Source organism: Procambarus clarkii, chromosome 57 (genome assembly GCF_040958095.1).
Source record: "Procambarus clarkii isolate CNS0578487 chromosome 57, FALCON_Pclarkii_2.0, whole genome shotgun sequence".
Lineage (NCBI taxonomy): Eukaryota > Metazoa > Arthropoda > Malacostraca > Decapoda > Cambaridae > Procambarus > Procambarus clarkii.
In genome coordinates, this window is record NC_091206.1 from 8,368,011 (window position 1) to 8,382,440 (window position 14,430).

The 14,430-nt window shown below is 45.1% G+C and overlaps 1 protein-coding gene and 1 non-coding gene across 2 annotated transcripts in view; one reads left to right on the forward strand and one right to left on the reverse strand.

Annotated features, from left to right (window-relative positions):
- LOC123744972 (trans-acting T-cell-specific transcription factor GATA-3) overlaps nt 1-14,430 on the reverse strand; it is a 204,823-nt gene that overhangs the window by 88,921 nt on the left and 101,472 nt on the right. The window contains exon 5 of the mRNA XM_069306237.1: nt 287-412. Coding sequence (XP_069162338.1) covers nt 287-412 — 126 coding nt within the window. The remainder of the gene's footprint in view (nt 1-286; nt 413-14,430) is intronic.
- Nucleotides 12,487-12,570, forward strand: TRNAL-UAA (transfer RNA leucine (anticodon UAA)). Its single transcript has one exon. It is a non-coding gene; the product is annotated as a tRNA-Leu (tRNA).

The window sequence follows — 14,430 nt, forward strand, 5'->3', positions numbered from 1 at the left end:
GTGTCAAGCTGTGATAGGCACACACTGGCCGAGATTATCACTACGCGGCCGAAAATGGCCGATTGAGGTTAAATGTCGGATTGCTGCCACCCTTCCCGTGACCTGTGTCCCTGTCCCCGTGACCTGTGTCCCTGTATCCATGACCTATGTCCCTGTACCCGTGACCTATGTCCCTGTACTCGTGACCTGTATCCCTGTACCCGTGACCCGTGTCCCTGTATCCGTAATCTGTGTCCTATTGCAAGTTTGTTGAGTCTCTGAAGCCACACACACAGTTAACACTCACGCTATGAAGTTTGTAGTAGAGGCCGCAGGCGTTGCAGACGGGTTCACCGTTCTGGTTCCGTCTCCAGAGAGTAGTGGTTGTGGTCTTACAGTTGGCGCAGCTGGTGCCTGCCCTCCGCTGGGCCGACTGTGGGAGGGGAGAAACGCTAATTAGTTAATCGCTCAGTCAACCATCTTAGTATAATTGATCAGTGACAACACCACTAAGGGTCCAGCTGGACTTTTAACTGATATATAGTTATAGCTGGGAATAATTAGTGTAATTGAACAGTTTAATGACCCATTGGGTCTAGTGGGTACAATTACTCAGTTAAATGCCCATTGGGTCCTGCTGGCGAAGGGCCTCTTAATGAACAAAGGGTTTGGGTAGTAGAGTTGGGTTTGTTCTAGACTCACAATCAGGAACCCCGGGTTCGAGTCCAGGGCGAGACAGGAGTGGTTAGGCACGTTTTCTATCACTTCATGCCACTGTTCACCTAGCAGTAAATAGGTATATCTGGGAGTCAGTCAGTCAGTAGATCGACCTTGGGGGGAGGGGAGGGAGGGAGCGAGATATCAGAAGAAAGCGCCAAGCCATTATGACTACATCGCACAAAAAAAGCACAAAGCCACAACACACATCTGAACACACACACACAAACACACACACACACACACACACACACACACACACACACACACACACACACACACACACACACACACACACACACACACACACACACACACGCTCGTACATACGAAATAATATACTCATACTAAACAAACAACACACACATAAGCGTCAGCATATAACCAGAAAAAAACACACACACGCAAGCTTTAACGCATACTTAACAAAAACCCACAATTTAAGCGGCAACACATAATAAACAAAAACCCACGTACAGGTGACAACACATAAGAAAAACACACACATGAAAGCGTGTACACATGAAACAGATTGTGCCTCTTTCCTTGTACACATTCGATACTTTTTCACCAGTTGGTGCTTCCTCCACTTTATGCAACCCTGTCCTCCGAAACTCACTTTCCTTCCCGCTACTCGAGATCAAAACACACACACACACACACACACACACACACACACACACACACACACACACACACACACACACACACACACACACACACACACACACACACACACACACACACACACTCACACGCACATACACACATACACACGGGCGCGTTGAAAATACCTATTGGTTTAAAACAATAACAGAAATGTCATTGTTCTACACGTGTGGTCTGAAGAAGTCTGTAAACATCGTGAGAGGTGTGTGTGTGTGTGTGTGTGTGTGTGTGTGTGTGTGTGTGTGTGTGTGTGTGTGTGTGTGTGTGTGTGTGTGTGTGTGTGTGTGTGTGTGTGTGTGTGTGTGTGTGTGTGTGTGTGTGTGTGTGTGTGTGTGTGTGTGGGAACATTTGGGAGGCCGAGAGAATGTCAGGTCATTGTGGGAGACAGTGGAGGAGAGAGCCCATGCGCTCTAATAGCTTCTTGGCACTCCTAGTGGTTCCTGAAGGGAGGGAGTGAGAGAAGGAAGGAGATATGTGCGGGGAGGAGAGAATGTTGGAAGGAAGAGGGAGAAAGAGAGAGAGAGAGAGAGAGAGAGAGAGAGAGAGAGAGAGAGAGAGAGAGAGAGAGAGAGAGAGAGAGAGAGAGAGAGAGAGAGAGAGAGAGAGAGAGAGAGAGAGAGAGAGAGAGAGAATGTGTAAGAGTCAGCCGGAGCGAGAAGGTGGCAGAGGTGCCAAGGGTTATGTAGCACTGTTGAAGAGGTTACAGCGGAGTGGAGGATCTGAGTGTCCAGTCACATTCTCACTGAATCTGCTTAAGTGGAGAGAGTCTGCTCACAACTGGCTCGGCCAGGATGAAACGTTAGAGAACGTTTCGTTCGACCTGATGAACATGTTCACCGAGCTTAGGTACCCACGAGTTAGTTGTCTATTAAAGGTTGTTGTGTCATGAGAAAAAGCCCGTCTTTGGCTAAGGAATATTTCGACAATTGCAAACCGACTTATTATCGTATGAGATGTTGTTGTTAAAGATTCGCTACTTGGAACAAAAAGTTCCAAGTAGCACGGGCTATGGTGAGCCCGTAGTGTGTGTGTGTAAATGTGTGTGTGTGTATGTGTGTATCGTATGAGAGCTAAGACCCTTCTTATGTTTTGAGACTGCAGAACAGTCGACCGAATTTCAGACAGAAATGTACGATCTTATGCAGCAGAGGTAGGACTTCTATTACCTTGTTAGATGCATAGGAACACAGTATTTGGGTATATATATATATATATATATATATATATATATATATATATATATATATATATATATATATATATATATATATATATATATATATATATATATATATATACGTATATGACTACGTTCAGCTTGTTCAGCTTATACGATAAGTGTGTTATCATGTATAAGCCTTCGGTGTAGTCATATCACACATGCATATTAATCAACAGACGATAGACGATTTATGGAGCTGGGGTCTTTAACGTTGGAATATGTCGCAATGAACATCCATTACCCTTAATCAAATTCCATTATGCTTTATTAAATGCCATTATACGACATCAAACTCTTTTTACCATAATATCAAACGATATTATTCGGCCAAATATAGAATCAAACTCAGTCAGAATGCTGGATTAAACTATATTATGCTGCAATAATTCCACTACAATGCTCTCTGGATTTCATAACATTTCGCTGGATCATATATCAATCACGTTGGTCTGTAGCTACTTTACTGCTGTTTTCCTTAAAGGATCGTTCTCAAAGGGTCGTTCTCCACTGAACGCGTGATCCTGTGGTCCCGGGTTCGATCCCAGGCGCCGGCGAGAGACAATTGACAGAGTTTCTTTCATCCTGATGCCCCTAGGTATAGGGGCATCAGGTACCTGGTAGGTACTAGGTATAGGTAATAAATAGGTACCTGGGAGTTAGTCAGCTGCTACGGGCTGCTTCCTGGGGGTGGAAGCCTGGTCGAGGACCGGGCGGCGGCGGCACTAAGCCCCGAAATCATCTCACGAAAACCTCAAGATAACACCGTCAAAAGTCACATTTAAGAGTCACATGTGAAGCGACCATAATCACGAAACCTAGAAGTAGCCACGAACAAGCGCATTTTTAAGTCCACTACGGGCTCACCATAGCCCGTGCTACTTGGTACATTTTGTTCCAGGTAGCGAATCTTAAACAGCAACAACAAGAAGCACTCGGACCAACAACCACCGACCACAACAACCTGTCACACTCACCAACAACAATTACAACGTCTATACCTCTCATATGATTAATGAAGACGATTCGTACGATCACCATCGTCGCCAGCATCAACGCTACTAGCATCACCCCCAGCATCAACACTACTAGCATCACCCCCAGCATCAACACTACTAGCATCACCCCCAGCATCAACGCTACTAGCATCACCCCCAGCATCAACGCTACTAGCATCACCCCCAGCATCAACGCTACTAGCATCACCCCCAGCATCAACGCTACTAGCATCACCCCCAGCATCAACGCTACTAGCATCACCCCCAGCATCAACGCTACTAGCATCACCCCCAGCATCAACGCTACTGGCATCACCCCCAGCATCAACGCTACTAGCATCACCCCCAGCATCAACGCTACTAGCATCACCCCCAGCATCAACGCTACTAGCATCACCCCCAGCATCAACGCTACTAGCATCACCCCCAGCATCACGCTACTAGCATCACCCCCAGCATCAACGCTACAAGCATCACCCCCAGCATCAACGCTACTAGCATCACCCCCAGCATCAACGCTACTAGCATCACCCCCAGCATCAACGCTACTAGCATCACCCCCAGCATCAACGCTGCTAGCATCACCCCCCAGCATCAACACTACTAGCATCACCCCCAGCATCAACGCTACTATCATCACCCCCAGCATCAACGCTACTAGCATCACCTCCAGCATCAACGCTACTAGCATCACCCCCAGCATCAACGCTACTAGCATCACCCCCAGCATCAACGCTACAAGCATCACCCCCAGCATCAACGCTACTAGCATCACCCCCAGCATCAACGCTACTAGCATCACCCCCAGCATCAACGCTACTAGCAACACCCCCAGCATCAACGCTACTAGCATCACCCCCAGCATCAACGCTACTAGCATCACCCCCAGCATCAACGCTACTAGCAACACCCCCAGCATCAACGCTACTAGCATCACCCCCAGCATCAACGCTACTAGCATCACCCCCAGCATCAACGCTACTAGCAACACCCCCAGCATCAACGCTACTAGCATCACCCCCAGCATCAACGCTACTAGCATCACACCCAGCATCAACGCTACTAGCAACACCCCCAGCATCAACGCTACTAGCATCACCCCCAGCATCAACGCTACTAGCATCACCCCAGCATCAACGCTACTAGCAACACCCCCAGCATCAACGCTTCTAGCATCACCCCCAGCATCAACGCTACTAGCATCACCCCCAGCATCAACGCTACTAGCATCACCCCCAGCATCAACGCTACTAGCATCACCCCCAGCATCAACGCTACTAGCATCACCCCCAGCATCAACGCTACTAGCATCACCCCCAGCATCAACGCTACTAGCATCACCCCCAGCATCAACGCTACTAGCATCACCCCCAGCATCAACGCTGACCCGTCTTGGCTCTCCCCTGTGATACAGAGCTTCCCATGAATATCAATTATCAATCTCCACTCACCATCACATTTGATCGTGGTTTGAGGGAAGAGAGAGGGATGAGGGGAGATAGAATGTTAGGGAGGAGTTGTGTGGGGACTGTAAGGAAAGAGGGGAGGCATAGGGGAAAAAGCCAAAAAAGGGGAAAGAGATGGAGGGTGTCTGTGTGTGACCGTGAGAGGAGACAGAGCAGGAAGGGAGTAAGAGAGAAAGACAGAGAGAGGGAGAGAGAGAGGGAAAGAGAGAGAGAGGGTAAGAGGAGAGGGGAGGATATCTAGGTAGCGTATGTCACCGATCACAACCAAATTAGTTCAGCTTGGTGCCTTCCCCTCTGCCCTCAACCCCGCTAACTCGTCCCCTCACCTTCCTCCTCGGGTCAACTCTAGCAAAGATCGCTCACATATACGACACATACACCCTGTGTGACACCCTTCACTACACCTCCGGCTACACCTCAAGTGCCACCGTGCAAGAAGACGTCGTCTCAGAAGCTGGAGTGTGGCTGGTAAGTGGCTGATATGTGTCCGCCGGCGATGATGAATGGACGAGTTTGGCTCCGTTTATAATAGAATCTCGACCATAATATATGACCGTCAATTAACTCGTACTGTATGTGACGATCTAGTCACGAGTTGAGCTTCATAACAGCATCAACAGTCTCAGCAGTTACACCTCACTTACAAGGAATTACTGAGAGCTAAGTACCAATCAACAGTTACGTTACTGACGTCACAAACAAAACACTCCAATCAGTCTACTAAATATAATAATACTGAATAATAAAATAATATAATAATAATATAATAATACATACATGCCCTCTTCCCTCCCGTGCAGTACTGTGTCCCTCCTCCTCACTTCTCCTTGTCCCTCACTTCACCTCTGCGCCCCCCCACCCCTCAGTTTCCCTCTGCCCCCTGTCCTTCACCTCTCTACACTTCCCCTCACAGGGACGGGGCGGCTTGTGGGCGAGTGACCGCAGAGAATAGCAGAGATAACCTGTAATGCTCAGGAAGCTACAAATAAAGAAGATCCGATAAGTTTAGAATATAAGAAAGTAATTGAAGAGTAATTAGAGGAACACGGTGTGCAGAGCAGAGAATGTCCAAGAAGGGAAAATAAATGGGAGAGAGAGAGAGAGAGAGAGAGAGAGAGAGAGAGAGAGAGAGAGAGAGAGAGAGAGAGAGAGAGAGAGAGAGAGAGAGAGAGAGAGAGAGAGAGAGAGAATAACAAATTAACAGACTAAATTTCCCAAAAGGGAATTTTAACACAATCACTGCGAATGAATGATTGAAAGACAATAATATGAATTACGTGAACAAAATTAACAGATACAAAGGTTGTGACAGTAATAACTAGTTACTAATATAGATCACTATATTATGTACTTATTCATTACAACCTACCAGCTGCTTACTGTTATGTAGGGAATCAAAGATGTTTTCTCCAATGTGTTGTATATTATTTAAACTATTTCAACAAATAATATTACCTTCAGGATATACCAGGATAATGACAACACAAGGATCTAATTATTTCACAACATTTCCCATGACTGAAGCTATAATTATCTGTGTAAAGATAAATCTTAAAATGGCTAATTTAGTTAAGACATCACTTTCTTCATCCTGTCTCCATGGGCGTCTCACGAGACACGGTAAAGAAGGCAACTTGCTGGTGAACAAGGGCCAATAATGAACTTATAATTAAACACACACTCCCAATTTTCCTTTCAATGTCCATTCATGAGTGTGCTAATTATTATTCTCAAGTAGAATTTCCCCGAGTTATTTGCCGCTCTTAATTAAAGCATGCATATATATATATATATATATATATATATATATATATATATATATATATATATATATATATATATATATATATCACTTGTCTTCCTCAAATGCTACTGAGGGCTTGAAGAGTAGCCACGAGTCATGCTCTTTCATTAGTTCTGATTGTCTTGGGCACCCGAGTTGACTAGCCAGCCAAGGTCCTAACATCACCTACCGAGGATAATCAAACTGCCGAGGACAAATCACGAGTTACGAACGAGCCTATACCTACCAAACACACACAACCGACGATACCAACCTACCAAACCACAGGTTACATAACAGAATCACACTCTCCAAGTAATCTCACGCACGAATGATTCCGTGAACGAATCACGAGGGACGAGCAACGAACAGAATATAAACCCTTGGGTGAAAACCACGAACACAGGACACTAGCCACAGGGAAGACTCACGAACGGGTCGCAGATCGAGGACGGACACAAATAAAAACAAAGAACGAATCGCGGGGTGATCCACAGGAAAGCCCAGAACGAACGACGCACAATACACAGACAAAAAGCACGGACTATCCACGGACGAGGCACGGATGGGTCGCACGCACGCACCGTGACCACAACATTCCCACGACGCTTCCATGGCCGGCTCAACTTACATGTCTTGACTATGGTATTGATCCCTCCCTTATTAGGACGGGGCGGCAGGGAGGAGGAGGAGACAGAGGAGGAGGAGGAGGAGGAAAAGAGAGATAGCAGAAGTAAGAAGAGAAAATGGAGATGAGACGGAGAAGGAGAGAGATAATTAAGAAAAAGGTTACAATGATTTGGAAAATACGAAGAAGAAAGGGAAGGAAAAATAAGGAAGGTTGGGTAGAAAAGAGAAGAAGAAGAGGGGAGAAAGAGGAGGAGATCCAGAGAAAAAATGTAAGAGGGTGGGATTCTAGAATGACCTCAGACAAAGCTTGACCACAGCCAAAGCTTAACCTCAGACAAAGCTTGACCTCAGACAAAGCTTGACCTCAGACAAAGCTTGACCTCAGACAAAGCTTGACCACAGACAAAGCTTGACCACAGACAAAGCTTGACCACAGACAAAGCTTGACCTCAGACAAAGCTTGACCACAGACAAAGCTTGACCACAGACAAAGCTTGACCACAGACAAAGCTTAACCTCAGACAAAGCTTGACCACAGACAAAGCTTGACCACAGACAAAGCTTGACCACAGACGAAGCTTGACCACAGACAAAGCTTGACCTCAGACAAAGCTTGACCACAGACAAAGCTTGACCTCAGACAAAGCTTGACCACAGACAAAACATTGTTTTGAAGCGTAACCAAAATATAGAAAATTATCTCTAAATTTAAATATTCCAGTAAATTATCCGGAATATACAAAACAATTATTAACATTCTTTGCAAAATTATATATAAAAAAATGGTTATAAATGCTCGGTACTCTCGGAACGATAATTAGCTTTCCTGACACACACACACACACACACACACACACACACACACACACACACACACACACACACACACAGACACACACACACACACACACACACACACACACACACACACACACACACACACACACATACACACACACACACACACACACACACACACACATATACACACACACACACACACACACACACACACACACACACACACACACAGACACACACACACACACAGACACACACATACATACATACATACATACATACATACATACATACATACATACATACATTCATACATACATACATACATACATACATACTATCGATCTGTTAACCGGTCTCAACTATGCATTATTGCAATAAGAAGCATCTTAAAAACGAGTGAAACACATTAAAGAAGAAGGTGCCTCTCGTTAAAGATACTGATCGACCAGACTGTACGACACTTCACCTTTAAGGTGAGTTAAATAATGTCTACAGGTACCTACGTACCTACTCACGGACACACATAATACATTTACACTTATACACACACACGAACACATTACCAGAGAGTAGTCACGACACTGGAAGACAGAAGAGTAAGGGGAGACATGATCACTACCTACAAAATTCAGAATTGACAGGGTTGATAATAATAAACATTTTAACACGGGTGGTACGTGAGCAAGGGGACACAGGTGGAGACGGAGTACCCAAATGAGCCACAGGGACGTTAGAAAGAACTTTTTCAGTGTCAGAGTAATTAACAGGTGCAATGCATTAGGCAGTGATGTGGTGGAAGCTGACTCCATACACAGTCTCAAATGTAGATATGATAGAGCCCAGTAGGCTCAGGAATCTGTACACCAGTTGATTGACAGTTGAGAAGCGGGACCAAAGAGCCAGACAACATTATCCTGGATTGCCCAAAAGCTTTTGACACTGTTCCTCATAAGCAACTCATATACATATAAGAAACAAGAGGGCTAGTATTTGTGGAAGAGTTCTAAAGTCGGTGAAGGAGTACCTTACAGGAAGAAGACAGTCATAATAAGATGAGAGCTATCAGATTGGTGATAGGTAACGAGAATTGGTGATAGGTGCCTCAAGGGTAGGTACAAGGGCCCAGCCTGTTCATAATATATGTGAATGATCTAAAAGAGTAATTAAGCTCATTATCGGCAATATTTGTGAATCAGAACTGAGCAGGATTGCAACCTATATCTATTAGAGAGAATGTTTGAATATGCCTGTCTATCTATCTGTCTGTCTGTCTGTCTGTCTGTCTGTCTGTCTGTCTGTCTGTCTGTCTGTCCAAAGCAGGAAGCCAGATGCTTCTGGCTAGTCTCACCCACCATTGCCGGGGGAATGGTCCTGGGTACGGGACGGACATAGGCTGGTTGAAGTCGTTCTGAGTTAAATGCGTTAAGAAATGTTAACGCTCATAGTGACCTCATAAGATTTCCATGTAGTCAAGTGCGAAATATTTGGTGTGTTCCCTCTAGAATTTCAATTATAATTATAATCTATTTTCTGAGAGACTCACAGAGTTGTTTCAGTACTTCTTAATAATAAATTTTCTAAAAAGAGAAGAAAGGGGGACAAGGGTTGAAGTAAAGGGAGCCGGTCGGCCGAGCGGACAGCACGCTGGACTTGTGATCCTGTGGTCCTGGGTTCGATCCCAGGCGCCGGCGAGAAACAATGGGCAGAGTTTCTTTCACCCTATGCCCCTGTTACCTAGCAGTAAAATTGGTACCTGGGTGTTAGTCAGCTGTCACGGGCTGCTTCCTGGGGGTGGAGGCCTGGTCGAGGACCGGGCCGCGGGGACACTAAAGCCCCGAAATCATCTCAAGATAACCTCAAGAAAGGGGAAAGAGGAAGAGGGGACAGATGAGAGGAGGGACGAAGGGGATTCAAGGGGATGGGTACAAGAAACAAAGGTGGAAATATGGTGAAGAGTAGAGTGGGAAATAAAGGAGAAATAGTGAATAGCGGGAGAAGAGACCCGGGAGCAGCTGGGTACCTCTTCTATGTATATATAAATGGAAATGTCTGTTCGAGGCTGGAGACCAGACAGGGAAGATGGGAAGAGAAGTGAGAGGAGGGAGGGTGTGGAGAGGGGGTGGGGAGGGTGGGGAGAAATGGTAAAATAGGGGAGATGGGAGGGAAGAGGGAGAAGGGAATAGGGGGAGAGGGAAGGAAAAGGGGGGTGTGGAGAGTGGGAATAGGGGGGGGGGAGGTTGAGAGGGAAGAGGGTGAAAGTGGAGAGTAGGAAAGAAGAGGGTAGAATGGGGGAATGGTTGGATAGACCGACTGTCTCGGGCACCGCCGAGTATACCTTCTACCACATTATAAGACGAATTAGACAATCTCCAGAGATGGTCTGAAAAATGACTTTCAGACGTTAACCCTGACAAATGCAAGGTTATGAGGACAGGCATTAGAGCAAGAAGACCTCAAAAACAGTGCAATATGATAGGAAGGCAGCTACCAACTTCTGAAAAAAGATAAGGACTTAGGAGTGGACGTAACTCGTGATAAAAAACAAGAGGCACACATCAGCAGAATAACGACGACTGCATATATACCATACCGGCTCACGTCCGGTATGATCCTTTATGAGAACTATCATTGAGTAGACCCCGACCCACCCGTGTTGGGTGCATACCCGAAAGCAATCATCTTGCAAAGTAGGGTTACTATAGTCCTAAGCCTCTGCCCTCCAACTTTGGACAAACAATATTTTATGTAACTAATATATATATATAAACAACAGACACGCATATTTTCAAGAATGATTTTCACTCATTAAATAAAATAATTCATGGTTTACTTTGCATTAAAAACAATCACCACACAAAATATTCCACCATTTAATATTAAGTTAATCTGACTCCAAGGAAATTATTATACGAGATAAGTAATCTATAACATTTGTATTATAAATAAAATAATTATTTAATAATAATAATAATAATAATAATAATAATAATAAAAATAATAGAGCTTAATTTATATTAAACCAGGCGTCAGCCAACAGCCATCACCGGCAGCACACGAACGAGCTTAACAATTGAATAGCCTCGTTAGTTCTCCCATTGTACCAGCGACACCCCACAACTTACCCCCCTCCCCCCAGCCACAACCCCAACCCCCCCCTCCATTCACATCCCACCTCCCCCTACCTACCCTTCACTCTCCCATCAACGCCTACGCTCTCTCCCTTTCCCATATTATAATCCCCCACACTTTTCTCCCAATTATATTATATCTCCTATATTTTATTATACCCCACATTCAATCCTTCCTCTTTCTGTACTCTCTCTCTCTCTTCCACTATTTCTCCCATTCTTCTTCCCTCCCTCCTTTCCTTCCTCTTTCAATCCCACCCTCTTTTTCTCCATCCCTTCCTCCTTTCCCAGCACTCTCTCTTTCATCTTTCCTCTCTTCGTCCTTGTCTCTCATTCACCCTCCCTCTCCCTGTCAATGCCCTATCCCTCCCATCCACACCCATCACCTCTCTTACGGATGATATAACAATCCACTAACAGCCCATCACCACCCATAACGCCTCAATATCTACCCATAACCTCTCTTTATCCCTCCCTCTCTCCCTCTCTCTCTCCTCTCTCTCTCCTCTCTCTCTCTCTCTCTCTCTCTCTCTCTCTCTCTCTCTCTCTCTCTCTCTCTCTCTCTCTCTCTCTCTCTCTCTCTCTCTCTCTCTCTCTCTCTCTCTCTCTCTCTCTCTCCTCTCTCTCTCCTCTCTCTCTCCTCTCTCTCTCTCACCCTCCTTCTATTTCCCCTCCCTCCTTCCCCTATCTAAAATCATCCATCCCTCCCCTTTTACCCTTCCATAATTTTATGCACCTCCCTATTCCTCCCTGAAACTTACCACCACGTACCAGCAATCCCCGACCGTCCAAGTGGTTGGGCACCATTCCTTTCTCCCCGTCCCACCCCAAATCCTTATCCTGACCCCATCCCAGTGTTATATAGTCGTAATTCCTTGGCGCTTTCCCCTGAAAATTCCCCTCAAATAGCAGTGACACGAAGCTGGGACCGGAGCTTATAGTCCGACTCAAGCCCAATTTGCAGGCTTATTTGCCTGGTTACTAAATTTAGAGAATTTTAAAATTAAAATATTAAAATTGATTGCAAGCATAACTAGGTGAGTACAACTAAGTGAGTACACAGACTATAGTGTACACACACTCCAGTGTATCTGTCAGGTTGGCCGAGCGGTCTAAGGCGCCAGATTTAAGCTCTGGTACTCGCAAGAGTGCGTGGGTTCGAACCCCACACCTGACACATTGTTCGGAGTATTTTCCCAAATGAGCCACAGGAACGTGAAAGAATTTTTTCAATGTCAGAGTAGTTAACAGGTGGAATGCATTAGATGGTGAAGTGGTGGAGGCTGACTTCATACACAGTTTTAAATCTAGATATGATAGAGCCCAGTAGGCTCAGGAATCTGTACACCTGTTGATTGACGGTTGAGAGGCGGGACCAAAGAGCCAGAGCTCAACCCCCGCAAGCGCAACTAGGTGAATACACATCACTAGACACCGCGAAAATAACATAATTCAGCCATCCCTTCATCCTTTCGCTTGTCGACGAAAAACCATGCAAATTATCACGTCCTTGGGAGCGTCGTTTGCGCGGTAATGAGGTAGTTCGCGGTAATGAGGTAGTTCGCGGTAGTTAGAAGATAGCTAAAAGCTGGTAATTGTATTAAGAGGTATGCTGGGGTGTTTTTGTTTCTCCTGCCACTCCGGATGGAACTGCCACGCTAACAATCAGTTTGAGTGACACACACACACACACACACACACACACACACACACACACACACACACACACACACACACACACACACACACACACACACACACACACTACACAATGTAGTGTTTGTGTGTCATTTAGGTCTGTCTAATCCCAACCAAATAAACAAGAAACCCAAATAAGGTTCGTATCAGAGATGAACTCAAGGAGACATGATGACGGTATATAAGATTTTCGGAGGAATTGCTAAAATTATTAAAGAGGACATGTTACAGCGTGACTAGGTAGAACAAAGGTACCTGACTGAAAGTTAAGGCCCTGAGAAGTCTCGTGGAAATTTCAAAGAGCTCTTTAGTTTATGGGAGGAGAGAATATAGAATGGTTTAGACGAAGGGAAGGGAACTATCAGGTGAGAGCGCCAAGTCATTACGTCTATATAGCACTGGGAAGGGGTCAGGATAAGGATTGGGGATGGGACGGGGGGAAGGAATGGTGCCCAACCACGTGGACGGTCGGGGATTGAAGACCGACGAGACCGTCGCTCTACCGTCCAGCCCAAGTGGTAGGGCATGGACTAGACGAAGGCACAGTAGATGCTGCGTTCTCAAATATATCAAAAACACTTATGACAAGAAACAGGAGGATCACAGCATTAGATTACCTACTGCAAGTAAGGAAGGACTAAAGAGCTATTCCTCGATTCTGAAAGTAAATTTAGGGCGAGCACTTACTAAAGCTGCTATAGACAAGGTCAGAGAATAACTGACAGACAGGAAACACTGAGTCGTAGTGATAGAGGAAGTGTCACGATGGAGGGAAGTGGCAAGAAGTTACCTACAAGATTCAGTAATGCTCCTGATTTATGTAAATAACATCCCGGTGGAGAGGGAAGAGCCCCAAAAGAACTTTTGGAACAGGCCCCCAAAAAAGAACACAGCACTTTTTTGGCTGACGACGAAAAATGAATAAGGACCCTCAAGTAAGTAAGTAATGAGTAAGGACCCTCAAGAACTACACGATAGTCAGACTTCAAATACAAGCGAACAATGGCTGCTCGCGTTGATTCCTAACTAACGTAAACAGTACGTTATTCGAGGGACAGAGTTGCATCAATTATATAAGGAAAATGACCGGAACTTGGACGAACCAGAGACACATAAACAGAACAACTCCTTCAGATCAAAAGAAACTGTTCAACCAAAGGATGACATTCAAAAACTTTGACAGAACTTTCACATTTAAACTGGAACTTTCAAATTTATATACATAGTGTACATCCTGCATCCTGGAATATGCAGCTCAGAGTTTGAAATCCACATTTGTAAAGGAATTAGGAAAACTAAGATAATCCAAAGATATACTTGATGAATTCAACGACTCTAA